General features: G+C 40.7%; 1 protein-coding gene across 4 annotated transcripts; it reads left to right on the top strand.

Annotated features, from left to right (window-relative positions):
• Positions 1-1,147: 1,147 nt before the first annotated feature.
• LOC115170975 (globoside alpha-1,3-N-acetylgalactosaminyltransferase 1) lies at positions 1,148-20,682 on the top strand. Of its 4 annotated transcripts, none has more exons than XM_029727392.1 (7): positions 1,148-1,425; positions 15,011-15,049; positions 15,174-15,209; positions 18,107-18,160; positions 18,499-18,531; positions 18,799-18,933; positions 19,529-20,682. In XM_029727392.1, the coding sequence occupies exons 1-7, from the start codon at positions 1,358-1,360 to the stop codon at positions 20,217-20,219; spliced, it is 1,056 nt and encodes a 351-aa protein (XP_029583252.1). In that variant the 5' UTR covers positions 1,148-1,357; the 3' UTR covers positions 20,220-20,682. The 4 variants fall into 4 exon arrangements, with proteins under 4 accessions (XP_029583252.1, XP_029583253.1, XP_029583254.1 ...); XM_029727394.1 differs by having other exon boundaries at positions 1,384-1,425; positions 17,461-18,160; XM_029727393.1 differs by lacking the exon at positions 18,107-18,160.
• Positions 20,683-21,308: the final 626 nt, after the last annotated feature.

Here is a 21,308-nt window from a genome sequence, read left to right as displayed (position 1 = left end):
GATCAATGGTCCAGGGTTTACGGCAGGAATCTGGCGCTGTAGTGGAGAAAAACAGTCCAAGGCTGGCAGGTATTATCCAGGCTAAAAAAAAACGTCTGGTGCCTGAGCAGAGGGTAAAGGCCGCTTAGCAGTGGCTAACAATGACTAGTAATAGCTAGTAACTTAGCTAATTAGCTGGTTACCTTCTGATGAAAGTTTTGGCTATAGTGTCTAAAATAAATAGCGGATCCGTGTCACATTGAGTGAGGCAGGTTACCGGAAGGTATATTTAATTTAAAAATTGAAAAAGATTAAAAAATAAATTGGAATATATACAAATAAGACAAAAAATACAAAAGTAAACAAGATGACAACAAACCACATCTGCACTGCTACGCCAACTTGGATCATGGCACCCTCTTCCCTATAGGTCCTGGTCAAAAGTAGTGCACTATATGGGGAATAGGGTGCTATCTACTGTAAGTCGCTCTGGATAAGAGCGTCTGCTAAATGACTGAAATGTAAATGTAATTTGGGATACATCGGGGCCTGATGCAGACGTGGTGCCTTATGGAATAGATGCGGTAAAGAGGCCAATGGAAGGTAAACTGTGGGAGATAGAATGATTCCGGATTGGTGCACATTCGACAAATCTGGTCTAACAAATTGGATATTCGTAAAATCTGTCATGATTGGTCCAATTTAGATATATTTGGCTGTTTTTACTGCATAACATTTAGAAGTAGTCCATTTTCAGGTTCAGAAGTGGCTGCTAAATGCTAACTCCTGTTCGTATAAACTGGTAGCATAGCTAGCATAGAGAAATCAGTGGTGTTGGTCAAAGTTGTTTTTAACTGTAATGCAGTTGATTGGTGACGATGACATGAACATGTATTGGGGTTGACATCCATACCATCATTATACTTCCATTTTTACCTCAACATTTTGTGAAATACACACGTGGCAATAGCCTAAATGCAAAAATTAGTTATGTAAAAATTATTTCATACTCCATATTTAGGGGGGCCACAAGGGGGTCCAAAATTGGCACTGTGCATATGGTTGAGGCTTGCATGAATGCACAAATGGAGGGGCAAGCAGAAGGTGGTTTGGTAATCAGCCAAAGAGAAAGAAAGAGGAAGGAGCCCAGGAAGGAAGCTCCGCCATTATTATAGGTTACACAAAATACATACACACACATTTTTCTTGTCACACTAGTTTGCCTGTCACACCAGTTTAAACTGATATCAAACATATTTTACTCGGTCCTAAATCCAGGATTGATTTACAGTACTGGTGATAGTAGATAAATCTATCTTACTTTTGACCAGTATTAATAGGATCAACTAAATCTTTTGGTGACACTATTGGAGGAACAATGCGTTTTAGTTCAAATGTCAAGCCATATGTTCTGCTTCTCATTGTTGGAATATTCTTGCTTCTGGGGTATGTAAACCATTTTGACATTACTTCCAGTTTATTCCTTTTTCTGGTATTAAATGAGGGGCATTTGAGATAGATTTTCATGTTAGTTTCTATGAGCTCTGAGATGTAATTTTTTAGACTATGTTCGAATCTGTTAAGGGTTGGATGGATTTAAGAAATAAGATTTAATCAGGTGTAAATGTATAACATAGCTCTTGAAAACTGAAATGATAGGTTATGTAAGGGATAATCAACGAGGGGCTATGCATTCTATGGAATATAAATTAACAACATGGAAGGTGTGTTCTATGAGGGAGTTAGTGGAGTGGAACTAACCTTCCAAGGAGATGCATCATTTTACAGAGAACGCATAGAGCCCCAAACTGATTATCCCATTTATACCATGACTACAATTTATCACATTTGTCGCTAGAAATGTGTTAATTTGCAGGTAGAAAAGTGTTCAACATCCACTGAAGTAGCTAGAAAGTTTACTAGATAGCTACAGTATTTGCCTTGGTAACCAAATAGACTTGCTAGTTTAGCTACCCAAACCATCAGTCCTAGCTTGCTATTATGAACATCGAATTCGACAAAGCCAATAATGTTTTCAATTCAAAATTTGCTTTCAAAAGCAGCTCAAACATAGAACATGTAAGAATGACATATAGCCATTCAATTCTACCGTGCTGATATACTCTGCCTTATAAGGAAACAATGCATGCTCTAGAATGCCCTTCAAGCCAATCAGAAACAAGTATTCAACAATGCCATGGTATAATAAAGCAATTGTACATGAGAGGGCGTGCTAAACTACTGCGGTAGATCAGCACAGCCGTGCAAAAAAGTAATTTAGCAAAACCTTGAGTGTACAGTTGTTTTTCTAAAACTGGTTACCAATTAAATAAAACACTTTATTTTAAAAAATGTACTCATAAGCTACTACTTCAAATATAGGTCTTGTCCCAAGCTGGTTGTCAGTTCATTCTATCGGTTAGGTTGCCAGAAATGCGACCCAATCGTGAAGTCTTTTTGTTCTATATCTATGGACGCGACCCAGTTTTTCGCTCTAAATGTTACATTGCCATCCTGGCTGGCAGCGCTGTTATCCCATGTTTGCTAGCTAGCAAAGTACAGCTAACACAGTCACGTCAAACCGTGCAACCACAATAACAGCAAAGTAGCTGCGTTTCATTTCAATTGACCTGTTTTTCTATTGACATTTCTTTGTATAATATATTCATAAAATGATGCTGATTCATAAGTTCGACTGGCTAAGTAAAGATGTCCGTCTCGTCCTGACACGTTAATTCACAATAGGACAGTGGAGATCAACTATCAATATTGAAACTATGTTGCAAATGTTGAGAAACAGAAACATTTGCACAGAAATTAGGGGTTCAACAAGGGTTCTTCTAAGATCCTCAAAAAAAGTACTTTAGGGTTTTTGGCATTGAAAAATGACCCCAGAAGGTTATTCCAAGAACCCCATAGGAGGTGGGGTTCATCGAGGAACCTCTTTAGTTATTGGGTGTACTTGCAGGAATCTAACTGCCCAACTGAAATTTTTCTATATGAATTTGAGATATTAATAATAATGGGGGGGTTAAAAAATGAACCCCATAGGGTTCTTTGGGGAAACATTAATGGGGGTTGTTTGAAGAACTTATAGGGGTTCCTCCACAGTTCCAATTTGAAGAACCCCTAAAGGATCCTCCAGAAACCTTTTCTTTTTAGAGTGTACAAACCCCTGTTGTTGCAAACCAAATGTTAGGCTAGAAGCAAGGGGAAATAACGTCTAGATGCCTTTTACACTGGTGATCGAGTTAATTAATTGGCTGGCTGGGCTAATGGGACAGTGGATAAGCAGGGAGCTCTCAGATGGAACACAAAACAAGATTCCCATTTTTGTGTCACAGGTTTACCCGTGCTAAACCGTTTTTTTTTTTAGCATGGCTTAGAACTAATGTTCCCTCTAAGCTGCATGCGGGTTGAGCAGTAGCCCTGAGACTGCCACACAGCTCCCCAGGATTGCTGCGCAGAAGAACTATCCGCCCATAGAGAAAAGCATGAGATTGAACTTTTCTCTGTTAGTTAACACTATCAACATTTCCCTTTCTTTTTAACTAGACAAGTCAGTTAAGAACAAATTCTAATTTACAATGACAGCCTAGGAACAGTGGGTTAACTGCTTTGTTCAGGGGCAGAACGACAGATTTTTACATTGTCAGCTCAGGGATTCAATCTAGCAACCTTTCAGTTACTGGCCTAATGCTCTAACCACTAGGCTACCTGCCGGCCCTTTCCTGTGGCAATTATGATCGAATCAATGCGATATTAGCCACTTTTAATGCAACATACCGAAAGAAAACGTCCTATGCAAGATATTTTGTTGTTGGCAGAACGGATCAGAGTAGGATCCTATTTCCCATGACTCAGCACATGCTCCAGGCCTATTTGCAAATAGACCATTGTCATAAATGTATCTGTGACATTTACATTGAACTGGACTGTGTTTACAGCTGTGGTTGTGAGTAGATGGCTTGTTTTGAGTTCAAAGCATGTAGCCACTTATGCACATTTTGTTCATATCATTTGCTAGTTGGTGAGTTATTACCCCAGTTACAGATCAATCAATAAATCAACTTTTTATATCAGCAGATGTCACGAAGTGCTTGTTCAGAAACCCAGTCTAAAACCCCAAACAGCAAGCAATACAGATGTAATCAGCAATAAGGGAGTGATTGCCTCCTAGAAGACCACAAAACATTTACATTTCTAGACATATTTTAAAAGCGAGTCAGGTAAAGAGCTTTTTTTTGGCTTCAAGGGGCAGTGTTGTATTTTGAGACAGGCTTGGATAAGCTAAGTAGACAATAGGCAGAGGGTAGCATAATTTGTCTGATTCTCTGTAATAATGGTATGGCAATAATGCATTTTATTTTGTAAAGTGGTTTCTTGCATCAAACAACACAAAAACATGTTCAGTCACCTCCTTGTCTGAAGGTCAAGTGGATAAACAGGTTAATGTCAAGCCCTGCATTTTCCCCCCAAAAGTCATATGGAATGTAGGCATGGCCATTGAACACAACACATTGGCTGCTACTGTAGGCTGAATGATAGAGGAGCTATTTCCATGTTAAAATGCATTCTCTCCATTGTTTTTGATGGTAGGCCACTCTGGTAGTTCTACACTATGATCAAATAGCCACAGTACACTACTCGGCCACTGTTAAAACTGTAACTTAAAGCGTGTACAGCCTCAGTGTTCACAGTAAATGAGAACTGGAAGTTGCACATCATTTAAACAACGTTTAAAGTTTGCGCTCAGCAGACCTGAAATTAGCTCAGTGACAAAATACATTAGAGGGAACATTGCTTAGAACGCATCTCAACCAATCAGAATGCGTTTACCTTTATGTAACTAGGCAAGCCAGTTAAGAACAAATTCTTATTTACGATGACAGACTACCAAAAGGCAAAAGGTCTCCTGTGGAGAAGGGGGCTTGGATTAAAAATAAAAATAAATTAAATTAAAATATCGGACAAAACACACATCACGACAAGAGAAACATGCCAACACCACATTAAGAGAGACCTAAGACAACAACATAGCATGGCAGCAACACATGACAACTGGGGTGGTTCATTTCTTTACTATCAAATGAGGAGAGACAAACTTATCACACAAGTCAGTTATACTTTAACTAAATCTTTATTAGTGAGAGCTTTGCGATAGCGATGGCTGGTCGACGAATCACTGTCTTTTTAATGATTCGTTGAGAGCGCCGAGACAAAAATACAAAGGTATTTTATTGCCAAGATATACCACTTTCAACCTACATGACGAACAACAGATATATAGAATGGGTCACAAGGTTAATATTTGTATGAAAGATACCTATAATACATAGCAGACATGATCTGCTGGGTCAACAGTTTTCATGGTATAGACTAGTGTCTGGCCCTCCGACTCCAAACTGGAACCATCTCTCCCTGGTACGGTATAGAACAGAAATACTAACCCATGCTCTGGAAAGCTCTTTAGGTTTTATCACCCAAAAGACATCGCAAATCTCCTCTGTCAGTGTTATCTCTCAGAGGCCCATCCTCAGTTGAACACACACACACAATTGTTAAGAATACTCTATTCTGTTAAATAAAACAACCATGATGCAATAAAAGTATTAGAACATAATCTTGCAATTTTGCTACCATACAACACAGCATGGTAGCAACACATCATGACAACAACATGGTAGCAACACAACATGGTAGCAGCACAAAACAGGGTACAAACATTATTAGGCACAGACAACAGCACAAAGGGCAAGAAGGTAGAGACAACAATACATCACGCAAAGCAGCCACAACTGTCAGTAAGAGTGTCCATGATTGAGTCTTTGAATGAAGAGATTGAGATAAAACTATCCAGTTTGAGTGTTTGTTGCAGGTCGTTCCAGTCGCTAGCTGCCTCGAACTGAATAGACGAGCGACCCAGGGATATGTGTGCTTTGGGTACCTTTAACAGAATGTGACTGGCAGAACAGGTGTTGTATGTGGAGGATGAGGGCTGCAGTAGATATCTCAGATAGGGGGGGTGAGGCCTAAGAGGGTTTTATAAATAAGCATCAACCAGTGGGTCTTGCAACGGGTATACAGAGATGACCAGTTTACAGAAGAGTATAGAGTGCAGTGATGTGTCCTATAAGGAGCATTGGTGGCAAATCTGATGGCCGAATGGTAAAGAGCGTCTAACCGCTCGAGAGCACCCTTATCTGCCCATCTATAAATTACATGTAAGGTATAATCAACGATGTCAGGTCTAAACTATAACCAGAGGTTGTAAGGCTCTGAGTTTCTATCTAAGAAGAATAGTTTAACCCCATCATAGACACTAAACCCAGCGAACTGTTTGTAAGCGTTTATTCAGAGAGCTCTGAAAATCATACAATGCACATAGCTTTTTATACTTCACAGTTGGTTATACAACACATTTTATAAATGCCCTTCCCTTCTCTAACTCTGTCATAATGTTCTACTTTAATAGCTCCTTTTGTCTAACAGGGTGCATCTATAATTATTATTCATTCCTGCAGTTGACAACTCTAACACAAAACAGAAAACATCAGTGCTATCGCAGCGCCTAGCTTAATTCTCTTCCTCGGAACTCATTCTCACCTACTCTTCTGAGAATAGACTAAACAGGAAGCCTCACACTCACACAGAAATGTTCCATTCTAACAGACACATCCTTTAATGTATTCAGTATTTCTCTAACCTACTGTTAAACACACTTACAAATGCTAAATGTTCTCTTCTATTATTAAACATTAACTCAATAAATGAATACTATTTACAAGTTTTCCTCAACAAACGAGGGGCTATGCGTTCTATGACATATTAACAACATGGAAGGTGTGTTCTATGAAGGTGTTAGTGGAGTGGAACTAAACTTCCAAGGAGATGCATCATTATCCAGAGAACGCATAGAGCCCCAAATTGATTATACCATGGCTACAATTTATCACATTTGTCGCTAGAAATGTGTTCAACATCAACTGAAGTAGCTAGCAAGTTTACTAGATAGCTACAGTATTTGCCTTGGTGTAATGGCGTTCGTAAGAATGAGAAGGGGACCAAAGCACAGCGTGGTAAGTGCTCATGACTTTATTTAACTATGAAACACTCGAACAAAACGAAACGAAAAGCCAAACAGTTCCATCAGGTACACTATACAAAACAGAAAACAACTACCCACAAACACATGTGGGGAAAAGGCTGCCTAAGTATGATTCCCAATCAGACAATGATAGACAGCTGTCTCTGATTGGAAACCATACTCGGCCAAAACAAAGAAATAGAATGCATAGAATGCCCACCCCACACTCTGACCTAACCGAATAGAGAAAAAACATGGCCCTGTAAGGTCAGGGCGTGACACTTGGTAACCAAATAGACTTGCTAGTTTAGCTAACCAAACCATCAGTCCTAACTTGCTATTATGAACATCGAACTTGACAAAGCCAATAATGTTTTCAATTCAAATTTTGCTTTCAAAAGCAGCTCAAACATAGAACATGTAAGAATGACATATATCCATTGAATTCTACGGTGCTGAAATGTTGTGCGTTATAAGGAAATAATGCACGCTCTAGAATGCCCTTCAAGCCAATCAGAAACAAGTATTCAACAATACCATGGTATAATAAAGCAATTGTACACAAGAGGGTGTGCTAAACTACTTTTTTAGCACGGCTGTGCTGCGGTAGATCAGCACAGCCGTGCTAAAAAAGTAATTTAGCAAAACCTCGAGTGCACAGTTGTTTTTCTAAAACTGTTTAACAATTAAATAAAACGCTTTATTTTGAAAAATGTATTCAGAAGCCACTACTTCATACCTCATAAAAAAATATAGCTCTTGTCCCAAGCTGGCATTCTATCGGTTAGGTTGCCAGAAATGCGACCCAATCGTGAAGTCTTTTTGTTCTATATCTATGGACGCGACCCAGTTTTTCGTTCTAAATGTTACATTGCCATCCTGGCTGGCAGCGCTGTAATCCCATGTTTGCTAGCTAGCAAACTACGGCTAACACAGTCACGTCAAACCGTGCAACCACAATAACAGCAAAGTAGCTGCGTTTCATTTCAATTGACCTGTTTTTCTATTGACATTTCTTTGTATAATATATTCATAAAATGATGCTGATTCATAAGTTCGACTGGCTAAGTAAAGATGACTGTCTCGTCCTGACACGTTAATTCACAATAGGACAGTGGAGATCAACAATCAATATTGAAACTATGTTGCAAATGTTGAGAAACAGAAACATTTGCACAGAAATTAGGGGTTCAACAAGGGTTCTTCTAAGATCCTCAAAAAAAAGTACATTAGGGTTTTTGGCACTGAAAAATGACCCCAGAAGGTTATTCCAAGAACCCCATAGGAGGTGGGGTTCATTGAGGAACCTCTTTAGTTATTGGGTGTACTTGCAGGAATCTAACTGCCCAACTGAAATTTTCAATATGAATTTGAGATATTAATAATAATGGGGGGGGGGGGGGATGGGGTTAAAAAATGAACCCCATAGGGTTCTTTGGGGAAACATTAATGGGGGTTGTTTGAAGAACTTATAGGGGTTCCTCCACAGTTCCAATTTGAAGAACCCCTAAAGGATCCTCCAGAAACCTTTTCTTAGGCTACCTGCCGGCCCTTTCCTGTGGCAATTATGATTGAATCAATGCGACTAGCCACTTTTAATGCAACATACCGAAACAAAACGTCCTATGCAAGATATTTTGTTGTTGGCAGAACGGATCAGAGTAGGATCCTATTTTCCATGACTCAGCACATGCTCCAGGCCTATATGCAAATAGACCATTTTCATAAATGTATCTGTGACATTTACATTGAACTGGACTTTGTTTACAGCTGTGGTTGTGAGTAGATGGCTTGTTTTGAGTTCAAAGCATGTAGCCACTTATGCACATTTTGTTCATATCATTTGCTAGTTGATGAGTTATTACCCCAGTTACAGATCAATCAATAAATCAACTTTTTATATCAGCAGATGTCACGAAGTGCTTGTTCAGAAACCCAGTCTAAAACCCCAAACAGCAAGCAATACAGATCTAGTCAGCAATAAGGGAGTGATTGCCTCCTAGAATACCACAAAACATGTACATATCTAGACATATTTTAAAAGCGAGTCAGGTAAAGACCATTTTTTTTGGCTTCAAGGGGCAGTGTTGTATTTTGAGACAGGCTTGGATAAGCTAAGTAGACAATAGGCAGAGGGTAGCATAATTTGTCTGATTCTCTGTAATAATGGTATGGCAATAATGCATTTTATTTTGTAAAGTGGTTTCTTGCATCAAACAACACAAAAACATGTTCAGTCACCTCCTTGTCTGAAGGTCAAGTGGATAAACAGGTTAAGGTCAAGCCCTGCATTTCCCCCCCAAAAGTCTTATGGAATGTAGGCATGGCCATTGAACACAACACATTGGCTGCTACTGTAGGCTGAATGATAGAGGAGCTATTTCCATGTTAAAATGCATTCTCTCCATTGTTTTTGATGGTAGGCCACTCTGGTAGTTCTACACTAAGATCAAATAGCCACAGTACACTACTCGGCCACTGTTAAAACTGTAACTTAAAGCGTGTACAGCCTCAGTGTTCACAGTAAACGAGAACTGGAAGTTGCACATAATTTAAACAACGTTTAAAGTTTGCGCTCAGCAGACCTGAAATTAGCTCAGTGTGTTACGACTACTGCCGAGGGCGGTTCCTCTCCCTGTTCGGGTGGCGCTCGGCGGTCGTCATCACCGGCCTACTAGCTGCCATCGATCCCTTTTTCGTTTTTCTGTTAGTTGTGTCTTTATGAGTTACACCTGTTTCCCATTAGTAATTAGTTTTATTATTTAAGCCCGCCTCTCCACTGTTCTGTGTGTGGGCTTGTTACGTGTCGTCACTTTGTATGTTTTGTGGTACATGTATTTTGGACTTCGGGGTTATTGTTTCGCCCTGTTGTGTTTGGACATTATTAGCCACAGACAACAGCAGAAAGGGCAAGAAGGTAATGTTGGAATGTGCTAAACTTTGATCACTGAGGTAGTAAATGAATGATAGGAAATGAAAGAGACTGGGTGTTAAGTTAGAAGTTAATGGTTCTCTGAAGAAAGACAGAAGGCTTTGCAATGTGTTTGATGAAGGAGAGGAGAGCGATGTGTTGATACAGGGAAGACAGATGGACATCTGTGTATTAAAACTTCTTACATCTAGGGGTTCCGCTAGCGGAACGCCTCGCCAATATCCAATGGAAGAGCGTGGCGCGAAATACAAAAACCTCAAATGCAATAATTTCAATTTTTCAAACATACGACTATTTTACACCATTTTAAAGATAAGACTATTTGACTCTGGGCCCGAGAAGTAGGCCGTTTAATTTGGGTACGTTTTTCATCCGCCCGTGAAAATACTGTCCCCTATAGCGAAGAGGTTAAGAGAGTAATAAATGTTTGGAATCCTGTTACCCTTTTTTATTTGCTTCCTGTAGAGCCATAAAATGTAAGGTCACCTAGCTCATGCCCGGGAGGCGGATGTGAAATGTCATATGTTTAGTTTCATGGTATCACATGTTGACATTTTGCATCCCTATGTAACATTTATTAATAAGCTACACGGACTGAGTTAACCTTGCGTCTTTATTGACACTTATTTTGGCACTGTCTCTATGCAAACTCAAATGTCCCTACACACTCACACAAACGCTCAACCCAGCATCTGCTCATTCATACATAATATGCACATAAATGTATACTGAGTCTACACATACGCACACTCCCTCACATACAAGCTAATGCGACTCTATATATCTAATACCCTGTTAACTAGTCACCTTACCCCTATACATAGTGACTTCGGAAAGTTCAGACCCATTGACTTTTTCCACATTTTGTTACGTTAGTCTTATTCTAAAATGTATTAAATTAAAATCCTCATCAATCTACACACAATACCCCATAATACCAAAGCCAAAACAAGTTTAGATTTTTTTTCAAATGTATTAAAAGTAAAATAAATAAATACCTTATTTACTATGTATTCAAACCCTTTGCTATGTGTCACGGTTGTCGTAGTGGAGAGAAGACCAAGGCGCAGCAGGAATGTGGATGCTCATCTTTACGTTTATTTAACTCAAAAGAAGACACCAAAATAATAAACAACAAATACTCATGATCAACACAACAGTCTTGTAAGGCTTACTCACGCTAAACAAGAAACAATCTCCCACAAAATACAAACCCAAACACACCCTAATATATAGGACTCTCAATCAAAGGCAAAGAGACAACACCTGCCTTCAATTGAGAGTCCCAACCCCAATTAACTAAACATAGAAACAGATTTACTAGACTAAACATAGAAATACATGAATATGACACAGTGCCCAAAAACCCCGGAATACATAAATCAAATGCCCTTCTACAACAACCACCACCCCGAACCACATAAAACAAATACCCTCTGCCACGTCCTGACCAAACTACAATAACAATTAACACTTATACTGGTCAGGACGTGACACTATGAGACTCGAAATTGAGCTCAGGTGCATCCTGTTTCCGTTGATCATTCTTGATATGTTTCTACCTGTGGTAAATTTAATTGATTGAACATGATTTGGAAAGGCACACACCTCTCCATATTAGGTCCCATAGTTCACAGTGCATGTCAGAGCAAAAACAAAGCCAGGACGTCTAAGGAATTGTCCGTAGAGCTCCGAGACAGGATTGTGTCGAGGCACAGATCTGGGGAAGGGTATCAAAACATTTCTGCAGCAAAGACGCATACAAATCCTCCTGATTTCATCCAATAGCATTGAGGAGTATACCACCCCAGTCACCGCTTCACCAATAAGTGCATCGACGATGCCGTCCCCACAGTGACCGTACGTACATATCCCAACCAGAAGCCATGGATTACAGGCAATATCCGCACCGAGCTGGGGCTAGAGCTGCCGTTTTCAAGGAGCAGGACACTAATCTGGAAGCTTATAAGAAATCCCCTATGCCCTCAGACGAACCATCAAACAGGCAAAGCGTCAATACAGGACTAAGATTGAATGCTACTACACCGGCTCTGATGCTCATCGGATGTGGCAGGGCTTGCAGACTATTATGGGCTACAAAGGGAAACCCAGCCACGAGCTTCCCAGTGACGCGAGCCTCCCAGATGAGATAAATGCCTTTTATGCGTGCTTCAAGGAAAGCAACACTGAAGCATGCATCAGAGCACCAGCTGTTCCGGACGACTGTGTGATCACGCTCTCCGTAGCCGATGTGAGCAAAATCTTCAAACAGGTCAACATTCACAAGGCCGCAGGACCAGACAGATTACCAGGACGTGTACTCAAAGAATGCGCAGACAAACTGGCAAGTGTCTTCACTGACATTTTTAACCTTTCCCTGACCGAGTTTGTAATACCTACATTTTTCAAACAGACCAACATAGTCCCTGTGCCCAAGAAAGCGAAGGTAACCTGCCTAAATGATTACCACCCCATAGCACTCATGTCAGTAGCCATGAAGTGGTTTGAAAGGCTGGTCAAAGCTCACATCAACACCATCATGCCGGAAACCCTAGACCCACTCCATTTCGCATACCGCCCCAACAGATCCACAGATTACACAATCTCAATCCACACTGCCCTTTCACACCTTGACAAAAGTAACACCTATGTGAGAATGCTGGTCATTGACTACAGCTCAGCGTTTAACCCCATAGTGCCCACAAAGCTCATCACTAAGCTAAAGACCCTAGGACTAAACACCTCCCTCTGCAACTGGATCCTGGACTTCCTGACGGGCCGCCCCCAGGTGGTAATGGTAGGCAACAACGCATCTGCCACGCTGATCCTCAGCACTGGAGCCCCTCAGGGATGCATGCTTAGTCCCCTCCTGTACTCCCTGTTCACCCACAACTGTGTGGCCAAGCACAACTCCAACACCATCATTAAGTTTGCTGATGACACAACAGTGGTAGGCCTAATCACAGACAACGATGAGACAGCATATAGGGAGGAGTTCAGAGACCTGGTAGTGTGGTGCCAGGACAACAACCTCTCCCTCAGTGTGAGCAAAACAAAGGAGCTGATTGTGGACTCTAGGAAAAGGAGGGCTAAACAGGCCCCCATTAAAATTGACGGGGCTGCAGTGGAGCGGGTCGAGAGTTAAGTTCCTTGGTGTCCACATCACCAACGACAGTTGTGAAGAGGGCACAGCAACACATTTTTCCCCTCAGGAGACTGAAAAGATTTGGCATGGGTTCCCAGATCCTCAAAAAGTTCTATAGCTGCACCATCGAGAGCATCCTGACCGGTTGCATCACCGCCTGGTATGGCAACTGCTTGGCATCTGGCCATAAGGCGCTACAGAGGGTAGTGTGTATGGCCCAGTACGTCACTGGGGCCAAGCTTCCTGCCATCCAGGACCTATATACTAGTCGGTTTCAGAGGAAGGCCAAAAAATGTGTCAAAGACTCCAGTCACCCAAGTCATAGACTGTTTTTTCTGCTACCGCATGGCAAGTGGTCCTGGAGCGCCAAGTCTAGGTTCAAAAGGCTCCTTAACAGCTTCTACCCCCAAGCCATAAGACTGCTGAACAGTTAATCAAATGGCCACCTGGACTATTACATTAACAACCCCCCCCCCCGGTGATTTTAATCTGCTGCTACTCGCTGTTTATTATCTATGCATAGTCGCTTTGCCCCTACCTACATGTACAAATTACCTTGACTAACCTGTACGCCCGCACACTGACTCGGCACCGGTATCCCCTGTATATACCGTAGCCTCGTTATTGTTATGTAATTTTCTTGTGTTACTTTTTGATTATATTTTTTTACTTTAGTTGATTTTGCAAATATTTTCTTAACTCTATTTCTTGAACTGCATTGTTGGTTAAGGGCTTGTAAGTAAGCAATTCAAGGTAAGGTTCACACCTGTTTTATTCAGTGCATGTGACAAATACAATTTAATTTGATTTGTGTGTCTAAAGTGCATACTACTCCATGGAAACAAGAGCATGGGGAGCCCTGCCTAACACATATCACAAACAGGTTCTTAGTTTGGGCTGAGTGGCAACATGTTGAATTCCCGTTCCTCCACAATAGTCAATGCAAACTGAATGACTGAGGCTTTCTTTTCACCCTGTTTTTAAAGGAAATCAAAGTTTACACAATGATTTAACCAACAGGTTCTGTTGCAGGGTTGAGGGAAGCACTAACTAAACAATCATTGAACTTCTCAAGATTTAATCAAACTATTCAATATATTAACTAGATATCTTGGGAAACTTCTACACCACATACCCCTCTCTGATGGGCATTGAATAAAGACAATGGCTCTCTGAAGCCACATGCAATTAATATCAGTACAGCATTTTTGTTAAAAGCAAAAAAAATGTAACCCTTTAAAAATGTCTGCACACTTGTGAATCGTTGCATTTTTCAAGTGTGCAGACATTATATGCAATATGGTTTATTTGAAAAGCTCCTGTATACTTTAAATATCTTGCCTACTTTTATATACTACTTGATAGCAGGGGTACTCAACTCTTACCTTACGAGGTCCGGAGAATGCTGGTTTTCTGTTTGACCTTGTAATTAATTACACACACCTGGTGTCACAGGTCTAAATTAATCCCTGATTATAGGGGAACAATGAATAAAATGCAGTGAAACTGTCGTCGAGGTCCATATTTGAGTTTGAGGGTGCTATGGTATTCACGGTAGCTGCACAGACACGCAGCATGAATGTGGCTTTGGTAAAGCCTAATTTACACCCTACTCAATACAATAAGAAACGCAAATGTGTGCTCCCCGTATTTTGTAACTCCACGAAATAATGTAGGATTGCCATCTTGTGAAGCTAATTGTGTTCTTGTGTTGTGTACTGGCGTAAGAGTATGAATTACATTTAAAATAAAAGTAACAACTCTGATGTTGAAGAAAGGCTGCGCCGGCAACACATTTTGTTAGTGTAAAAAGACCATAAATGTTTTCATCACAGACTTGAACTGATTCTTTCCTGCTTCCCCAAAGGTATGTCTACTTCAGCTTCTTCTCTGAAAGACTCAACAGGTAAGATACTGACGCTATAATAGGATATGAAAGTCACAGTATTTTCTGATTTATATTAACAGGGTTTGGTTTGAGGCTTGAATTTAAGGGGAATGTTATATTATGGTTTCATTGTTTCCAACAGAGATATCCTAATTGATGAGGACCAGAAGAGAACCAAGTAAGTTGAGAGAAACTGAGAAATTCCCCCCAACATATTGTGGTACTTGGTAATTTTAAAGGTAGGATGGTACTTTTAAAATTAAGGATTTTTGTAGTTTTGTTCTGTCACAAGATAATCCATAAAATTGAGGTAAACAGTGCTATACTCAGGCAGAAAACGGAATGGTCTATTCACAGCAAAGCCCATCTTTTCAAAGGAAACACAATTTAATTTGATCTCTATTTGAGCAAAATAAGTAGTTTTGTTGTGATCACAAGGAAGATCCTAACAATTCAGGCTGATATGGCTGCCAGGGCGTTCAGAGTTTCATAACATTCAGGGCTCAGTCCTGAAGGGCTGAGGGGTTTGTGCTCCGAAGGGAAAAAAGGGTGTTTTCTAAAATAATTTCCTGTAATTCTACGTCATTTTACATGACTTAGAGACATGAAAATAATGTTTTTGTATATCACAAGCTGCTATGACAATTACATATTGAGATCAATAAAACGAACAACCCATATCTTAAATGCAACCAATAGCATAGGCCGATGAAAAGAGTGAAAACACAGATCTTAGGCCTATAATATGAGGAGGAAATTATAGTCCACCAACTTTCCAGTAGGACTAAGCAATTCAAACTGATTTTTACCGTAATTGTATTTTGAAATATTGCCCAAATACCTTCTAGCTGCTGCCTGCTGTTCATTGACAGCCACAACTCAACAATCAGCTGTTTTATATTTGCTGCACTGGCTGCACTGACTGCTACTTAGAAATACTATAACAGTAAATTAATAATTACATTCACTGATATAAACCTGTCTCCAAAATAATCGCACAGTTTTCACAGATCCACCGTGGACCAAATACATCTCTGTGTGACAAGTCGTCATATGGTCTGTTTTGTCAATGAACTCAGACTAAAGTAAAAAGACTTTCAAGTACTACATAAATTGTTTTTTGGGGTATCTGTACTTTACTATTTTATTTCTACTTCTACTAAAGAAAATAATGTTATTGTTACTCCATACATTTTCCTTGACACACAAATGTATTTGTTACCATTTTCCTGTCCTGTTAAGTATAGAACATGTCAAATTCATGCACTTATCAAGAGAACATCCCTGGTCATCCCCACTGCCTTTGATCTGGAGAACTCACTAAACACCTGCTCATCGAACATCATTTCAATATCATGGGCATTAATATGGAGTTCGTCCCCCATTTGCTGCTATAACAGCCTCCACTGTTCTGGGAAGGCTTTCCACTAGATGCTGCAACATTGCTGCGGGGAGCTTCCATTCAGCCACAAATGCATTAGGGAGGTCGGGCACTGATGTTGGGCGATTAGGCCTGGCTCACAGTCGGCATTCCAATTCATCCCAAACCCATTTCATGAAGCTCCAGATGAACAAGTCTTGTGCTGACGTTGCTTCGAGGCAACTTGGAACTCAATAGTGAGTGTTGCAACCGAGGACAGATGAGCCTCAGCACTTAACGGTCCCATTCTGTGAACTTGTGTGGCCTACCACTTCGCAGCTGAGCCGTTGTTGCTCCTAGACTTTTCCACTTCACAATAACAGCAGCTCTACCAGGGCAGACATTTTTCAAACTGACTTGTTGGAAAGGTGGCATCCTATGATGGTACCATGTTAAAAGTCACTGAGCTCTTCAGTAAGGCCATTCTACTGCCAACGTTTGTCTATGGCGATTGCATGGCTGTGTACTGGATTTTATACACCTGCCAGCAATGGGTGTGGCTGAAATAGCCAAATCCATTAATTGGAAGGGGTTTCCAAATACTTTTGTATACATAGTGTGCTACTTCGATTGTAATTAGTGGGATAGTAGCTAGTAGCTTCGATTGTAAACTACATCAAACCACATTCACTGTGCGCACGCCTGCTTGCAAAACTATGTGGAGATATGGGATCAGAGCATGACAATGTTCTATTTCACACCGAGGCTTTGTGGTTATCGAGGGGGAGTGTTGGAAAGATTTTTCGCATTGAGAAAGGAACTGTTGTCGTTCACAATGGATGTAACAAAAACAGAGTTGGTTGACTTTCTGTGTAATAAAAATTAAACGTGTCTCCTTGCCCATGTAACAAATATATTTGTGAAACTGAATGAACTCAACTCAAGCATAAAACATTCTACAGATGATTGAATCAGTGGATTTAGAGGAAAGAATTCTTATTGGAGAGAGAGTCTTTTTTTTGAAAGCGAACCATATCCCATTTCTCTCAGTTGTGCATGTTTCTAACAGAAAACATCACCAGTAAGTGTCCCACACGAGTGATGACGACTCACCTCCAGCGCTTGGAAAAGCACTTTTGGATCTACTTCCCAATCTGTTTGGCAGTAATCCTGGATGTGACAGCAGGGATGAGGCGCGAACTGTCGACCACGCCCCCTGACTTTGAGAAGCTCAGACGCGACTTGCATCAAGCACACCCATCTCATTAGTGGTGGTGAGATAAGAGGCATTATGGTCAGACTAATTTGCAATTGAGTGTCACAGCCCCACGTTAAAAGTATGTGATGGTGAGTTGAAAAGACAATCAGAAATAATGTTATGTTTTTCAATTGACTGCCATAGCTCCAAATAAAAAAGTACAAATAATTCCATAATTTTTTTCACGTGGGGTGGTGGACCTAGAAGGTTTGGGAACCCCTACACTAATAGCTACTATCCCACTACTATTTATAATACTGTCACTACTACACTAACCTCAAATTGTCAACACTAGCCTCTAACAACTTAAACTTCTAAACTCCTTCCACTAAGATAAAAATTGTCTGGACAGCTGAAGCAAGTCACACAATTTTTCTTCATGGAATAGTACCCTTTCTAGTTTTCATGATCTTCATTGTGTTTGTTTTCTTCTTACTATGTTTTTCTATACTTGCAGCCTGAGTCAACTCGTGTTCAAGAGCAGAGTACGGAACTTGGTCTCTCCTGAAAAGTGTGCATCTTTATTTTACCGTACCATCATTCACCATAGCAGTATAGTGTCATGCTATCGCATCAATCCTATAAACATCTTCCCAAAAAGCACTTACAATCAATCAGAATAGTGGTAATTCTATGTAATAGCATTGTGCATCAGTGCCATGTTTTATTCACTGCATGAATTGGTGTTGGGATACTGTATGTGTTGAGTTTATAGCATGGTGGTTGGGGCAGTAGTTCTATTAATGTATATTTTCTGTAGTAATACAACAGGTCGGTCTATCTAATACTACCAACATCAGCCCATCTCTTCATTACAGTTAAGTCATTTTTTACATTTTGTTCTCCCAGGCTATTGTACAAGCAGCCCAGTGTCTTGGTGGGGTAAGCAGCATTTTATTCTTATGTTAAAGACATATAAGCTGAAAAACTATACTGTAAGTTTCTGACATCAGTGTGGGGAGCTTTGATATATTATGAGGCCACACCTGACATTAGTCTCTGATACATCAGTGTGGGGAGGTGTAGCCTAATACACCACACCTTGTTACAAGGTTCTTTAATGGCCAGTACCATAGTGAAGTATTGAGATCATAACATGGCTCTGGTCAGTACAACACAGTCAGGCAGGACCTTGTTCTGTTTCTGTAGACGTACTGATGTGGTGTCAGTGACCCCATGGTTGGCACCCATCGTCTGGGAAGGCACCTATGACCCTGTGCTAATCGACAACATCTACAAGCCCATGAAGCTCACCATAGCAACCACTGTGTTTGCTGTTGGAAAGTGAGTACAACTTTTGCCAAATATTCAAAAGGGGAATTGAACTATCAATACTTCTGCAACACTGCAACTATAAGGACATAAGTCCCCGACGTAATAAGAAATCATGATGTCATGATTCATGCCTTGGAACAAGTGAATAATTGTACTACTTCATGTGCTGTATTATCTGCTAGACTGTATACTGGTCAGAAAGTGGTATAATGTATTATGAGAATGATGACGCATTTAAGGGGATACCTGGTCAGTTACACAACTGAATGCATTCAAGTGTGTCTCCTGCATTTAACCGAACCCCTCTGAATCAGAGATGCTGCCTTAATGACATCATCGGCGCACAGGGAGAAGTTGTTGTTGGGGGTTAACTGCCTTGCTCAAGGGCAGAACAGCAGATGTTTCCACCTTGGCTTGGTTCAGGGATTTGAACCAGTGACCTTTCGGTTACTGGCCCAACGCTCTTAACCAGTAGGCTACCTGCCGCCCTATCAGTTACAGATGGTTGCTGGTATCATAATCTCAGGTGTGACCTACTGCCGTTGTGTCCTTAAGCAAGGCACTTATTAATCCTTATGATATGTATGCCTTTAAATACTGACAGATACGTCAGGTTTCTCCAAGATTTTCTGGAGACAGCAGAGAAGCACTTCATGGTCGGCTTCAACGTGCACTACTACGTTTTCACTGATCGTCCCGACGATGTTCCTTCAGTGAACCTGACTCAGGGGAGACATTTGAGTGTGATCCAGGTCCCGGTTTCAAACCGCTGGCAGGAGATATCAGCCCGGAGGATGGAGATCATCCAGACCACCATCGAACGTCAGATCAGAAGGGAGGCCGACTACATCTTCTGTCTGGACGTGGACAGCAAGTTCCACGCTCGCTGGGGGTCCGAGTCTCTTGGAAGGCTGGTTGCTGTTATACACCCAGGCTACTACGAGCAGACGCGTGACCACTTCCCGTACGAACGGCGTCCAGCCTCGACTGCCTACATCCCCATGGATGAGGGAGACTACTACTATGGCGGGGCTATGTTCGGAGGGTTCGTGGAGGATGTGTACACACTAACAAAGGTATGTCGGAAACGGTTTGAGGAGGATGCGGGGAATTCCATCGAGGCTGCCTGGCAGGAGGAGAGTCACCTCAACAGGTACCTGCTCTACAACAAGCCCAGCAAGGTGTTGTCTCCAGAATACCTGTGGCAGGACTTCAAGGCCCAAACCAAAGAGGTCAAAGTCATTCGCTTCTCAGGGGTCATTAAAAACTATGCTGAAGTTCGTCCCAATGTATAAAATGAGGAAGAGGCTATTCGACCGGCAGAAGAAAAACTTAATTTAGTCGTAGCGGTAAAATGAATTGAGATTAGGTTTAGGAACGAGGGTTAAGTCTAGGTATAGTTTGACTGGGGTTAATGTTTGGGTTAAGGTTAGGGAAAGGCATAATAATAATAATAATTTGGGGGTGCTTATATTTGTCACCTGTGGGTGTTTCTTGTACAAATGTGTAATGGAAATGTGTTTCTTGCATATCCCAACTCCTGAGAGTGGGGTCACGGGCCAGGGTCACCATTGTTCGTTTTAACTTATAAGAACATGTTTTTTCATTTTCTATCTTTATTTCATTCTATATTCTGTAGCCTATCTATTTTGCATGTTGATTACTGTAAGGAGGGAACAAATAAATAAATATGTAAAAAATGTAACACAATAGTATTATGTTATTTTCTTGAAATAAATGTTTTACCACTTTCCATAATGTTTGTGTTGTGTCACCAGTTCTTATTTAACCAAGGTCTAAAGTGATGTTTTGATTTAGAGCTTTACACTTTAGTGGGGTTCACACTAAAACGTTAAATAGGGCTTCCTTCTGGTGGACGGTTAAGGTACATGAAATACTGGGAAAATAAATGAAATGTATTCCATAGCCTAACTAAAAACAACAGCTTTAGTGAACTAATCATCTGGCAACCACAGCACGGTGTCAGCAGAAGGGGAAGGCCAGAGAACACATACTTGGACTAGCTAAGGACCAACACCAGACTGGAGGAGGAGGAGGAGATTGTATCTGCAATGGAGGACAGGCACCTCTGGAGGACCCACCTTTCATCCGGTCGACCCAAATCCATAAGGTGAGGACTGTGTATATATTTTTTTTAATAATTGAAGAAGATAGTATAAGCTTTATTAATCACACACATAAAAAGTTATTGGAATGATTCATAATAGACAGATGTAGGACATTGTGACATGAGTCACACTTATCAGAACAGGTTCCATTTTAAAAGTCAATATGGAGGATGCACTTCATTATGTAAACATCCTGCCAATGTCAGGGCAAAAGGCTAAATCCTTCATTACAATGAGTCCACAGACAAGTGGATG

The sequence above is a fragment of the Salmo trutta genome, chromosome 32 (assembly GCF_901001165.1).
Source record: "Salmo trutta chromosome 32, fSalTru1.1, whole genome shotgun sequence".
In the NCBI taxonomy this organism is placed as follows: Eukaryota; Metazoa; Chordata; class Actinopteri; order Salmoniformes; family Salmonidae; genus Salmo; species Salmo trutta.
Note: the sequence above shows the minus strand (reverse complement) of the source record. Positions and strands in the feature narration are given on the sequence as shown.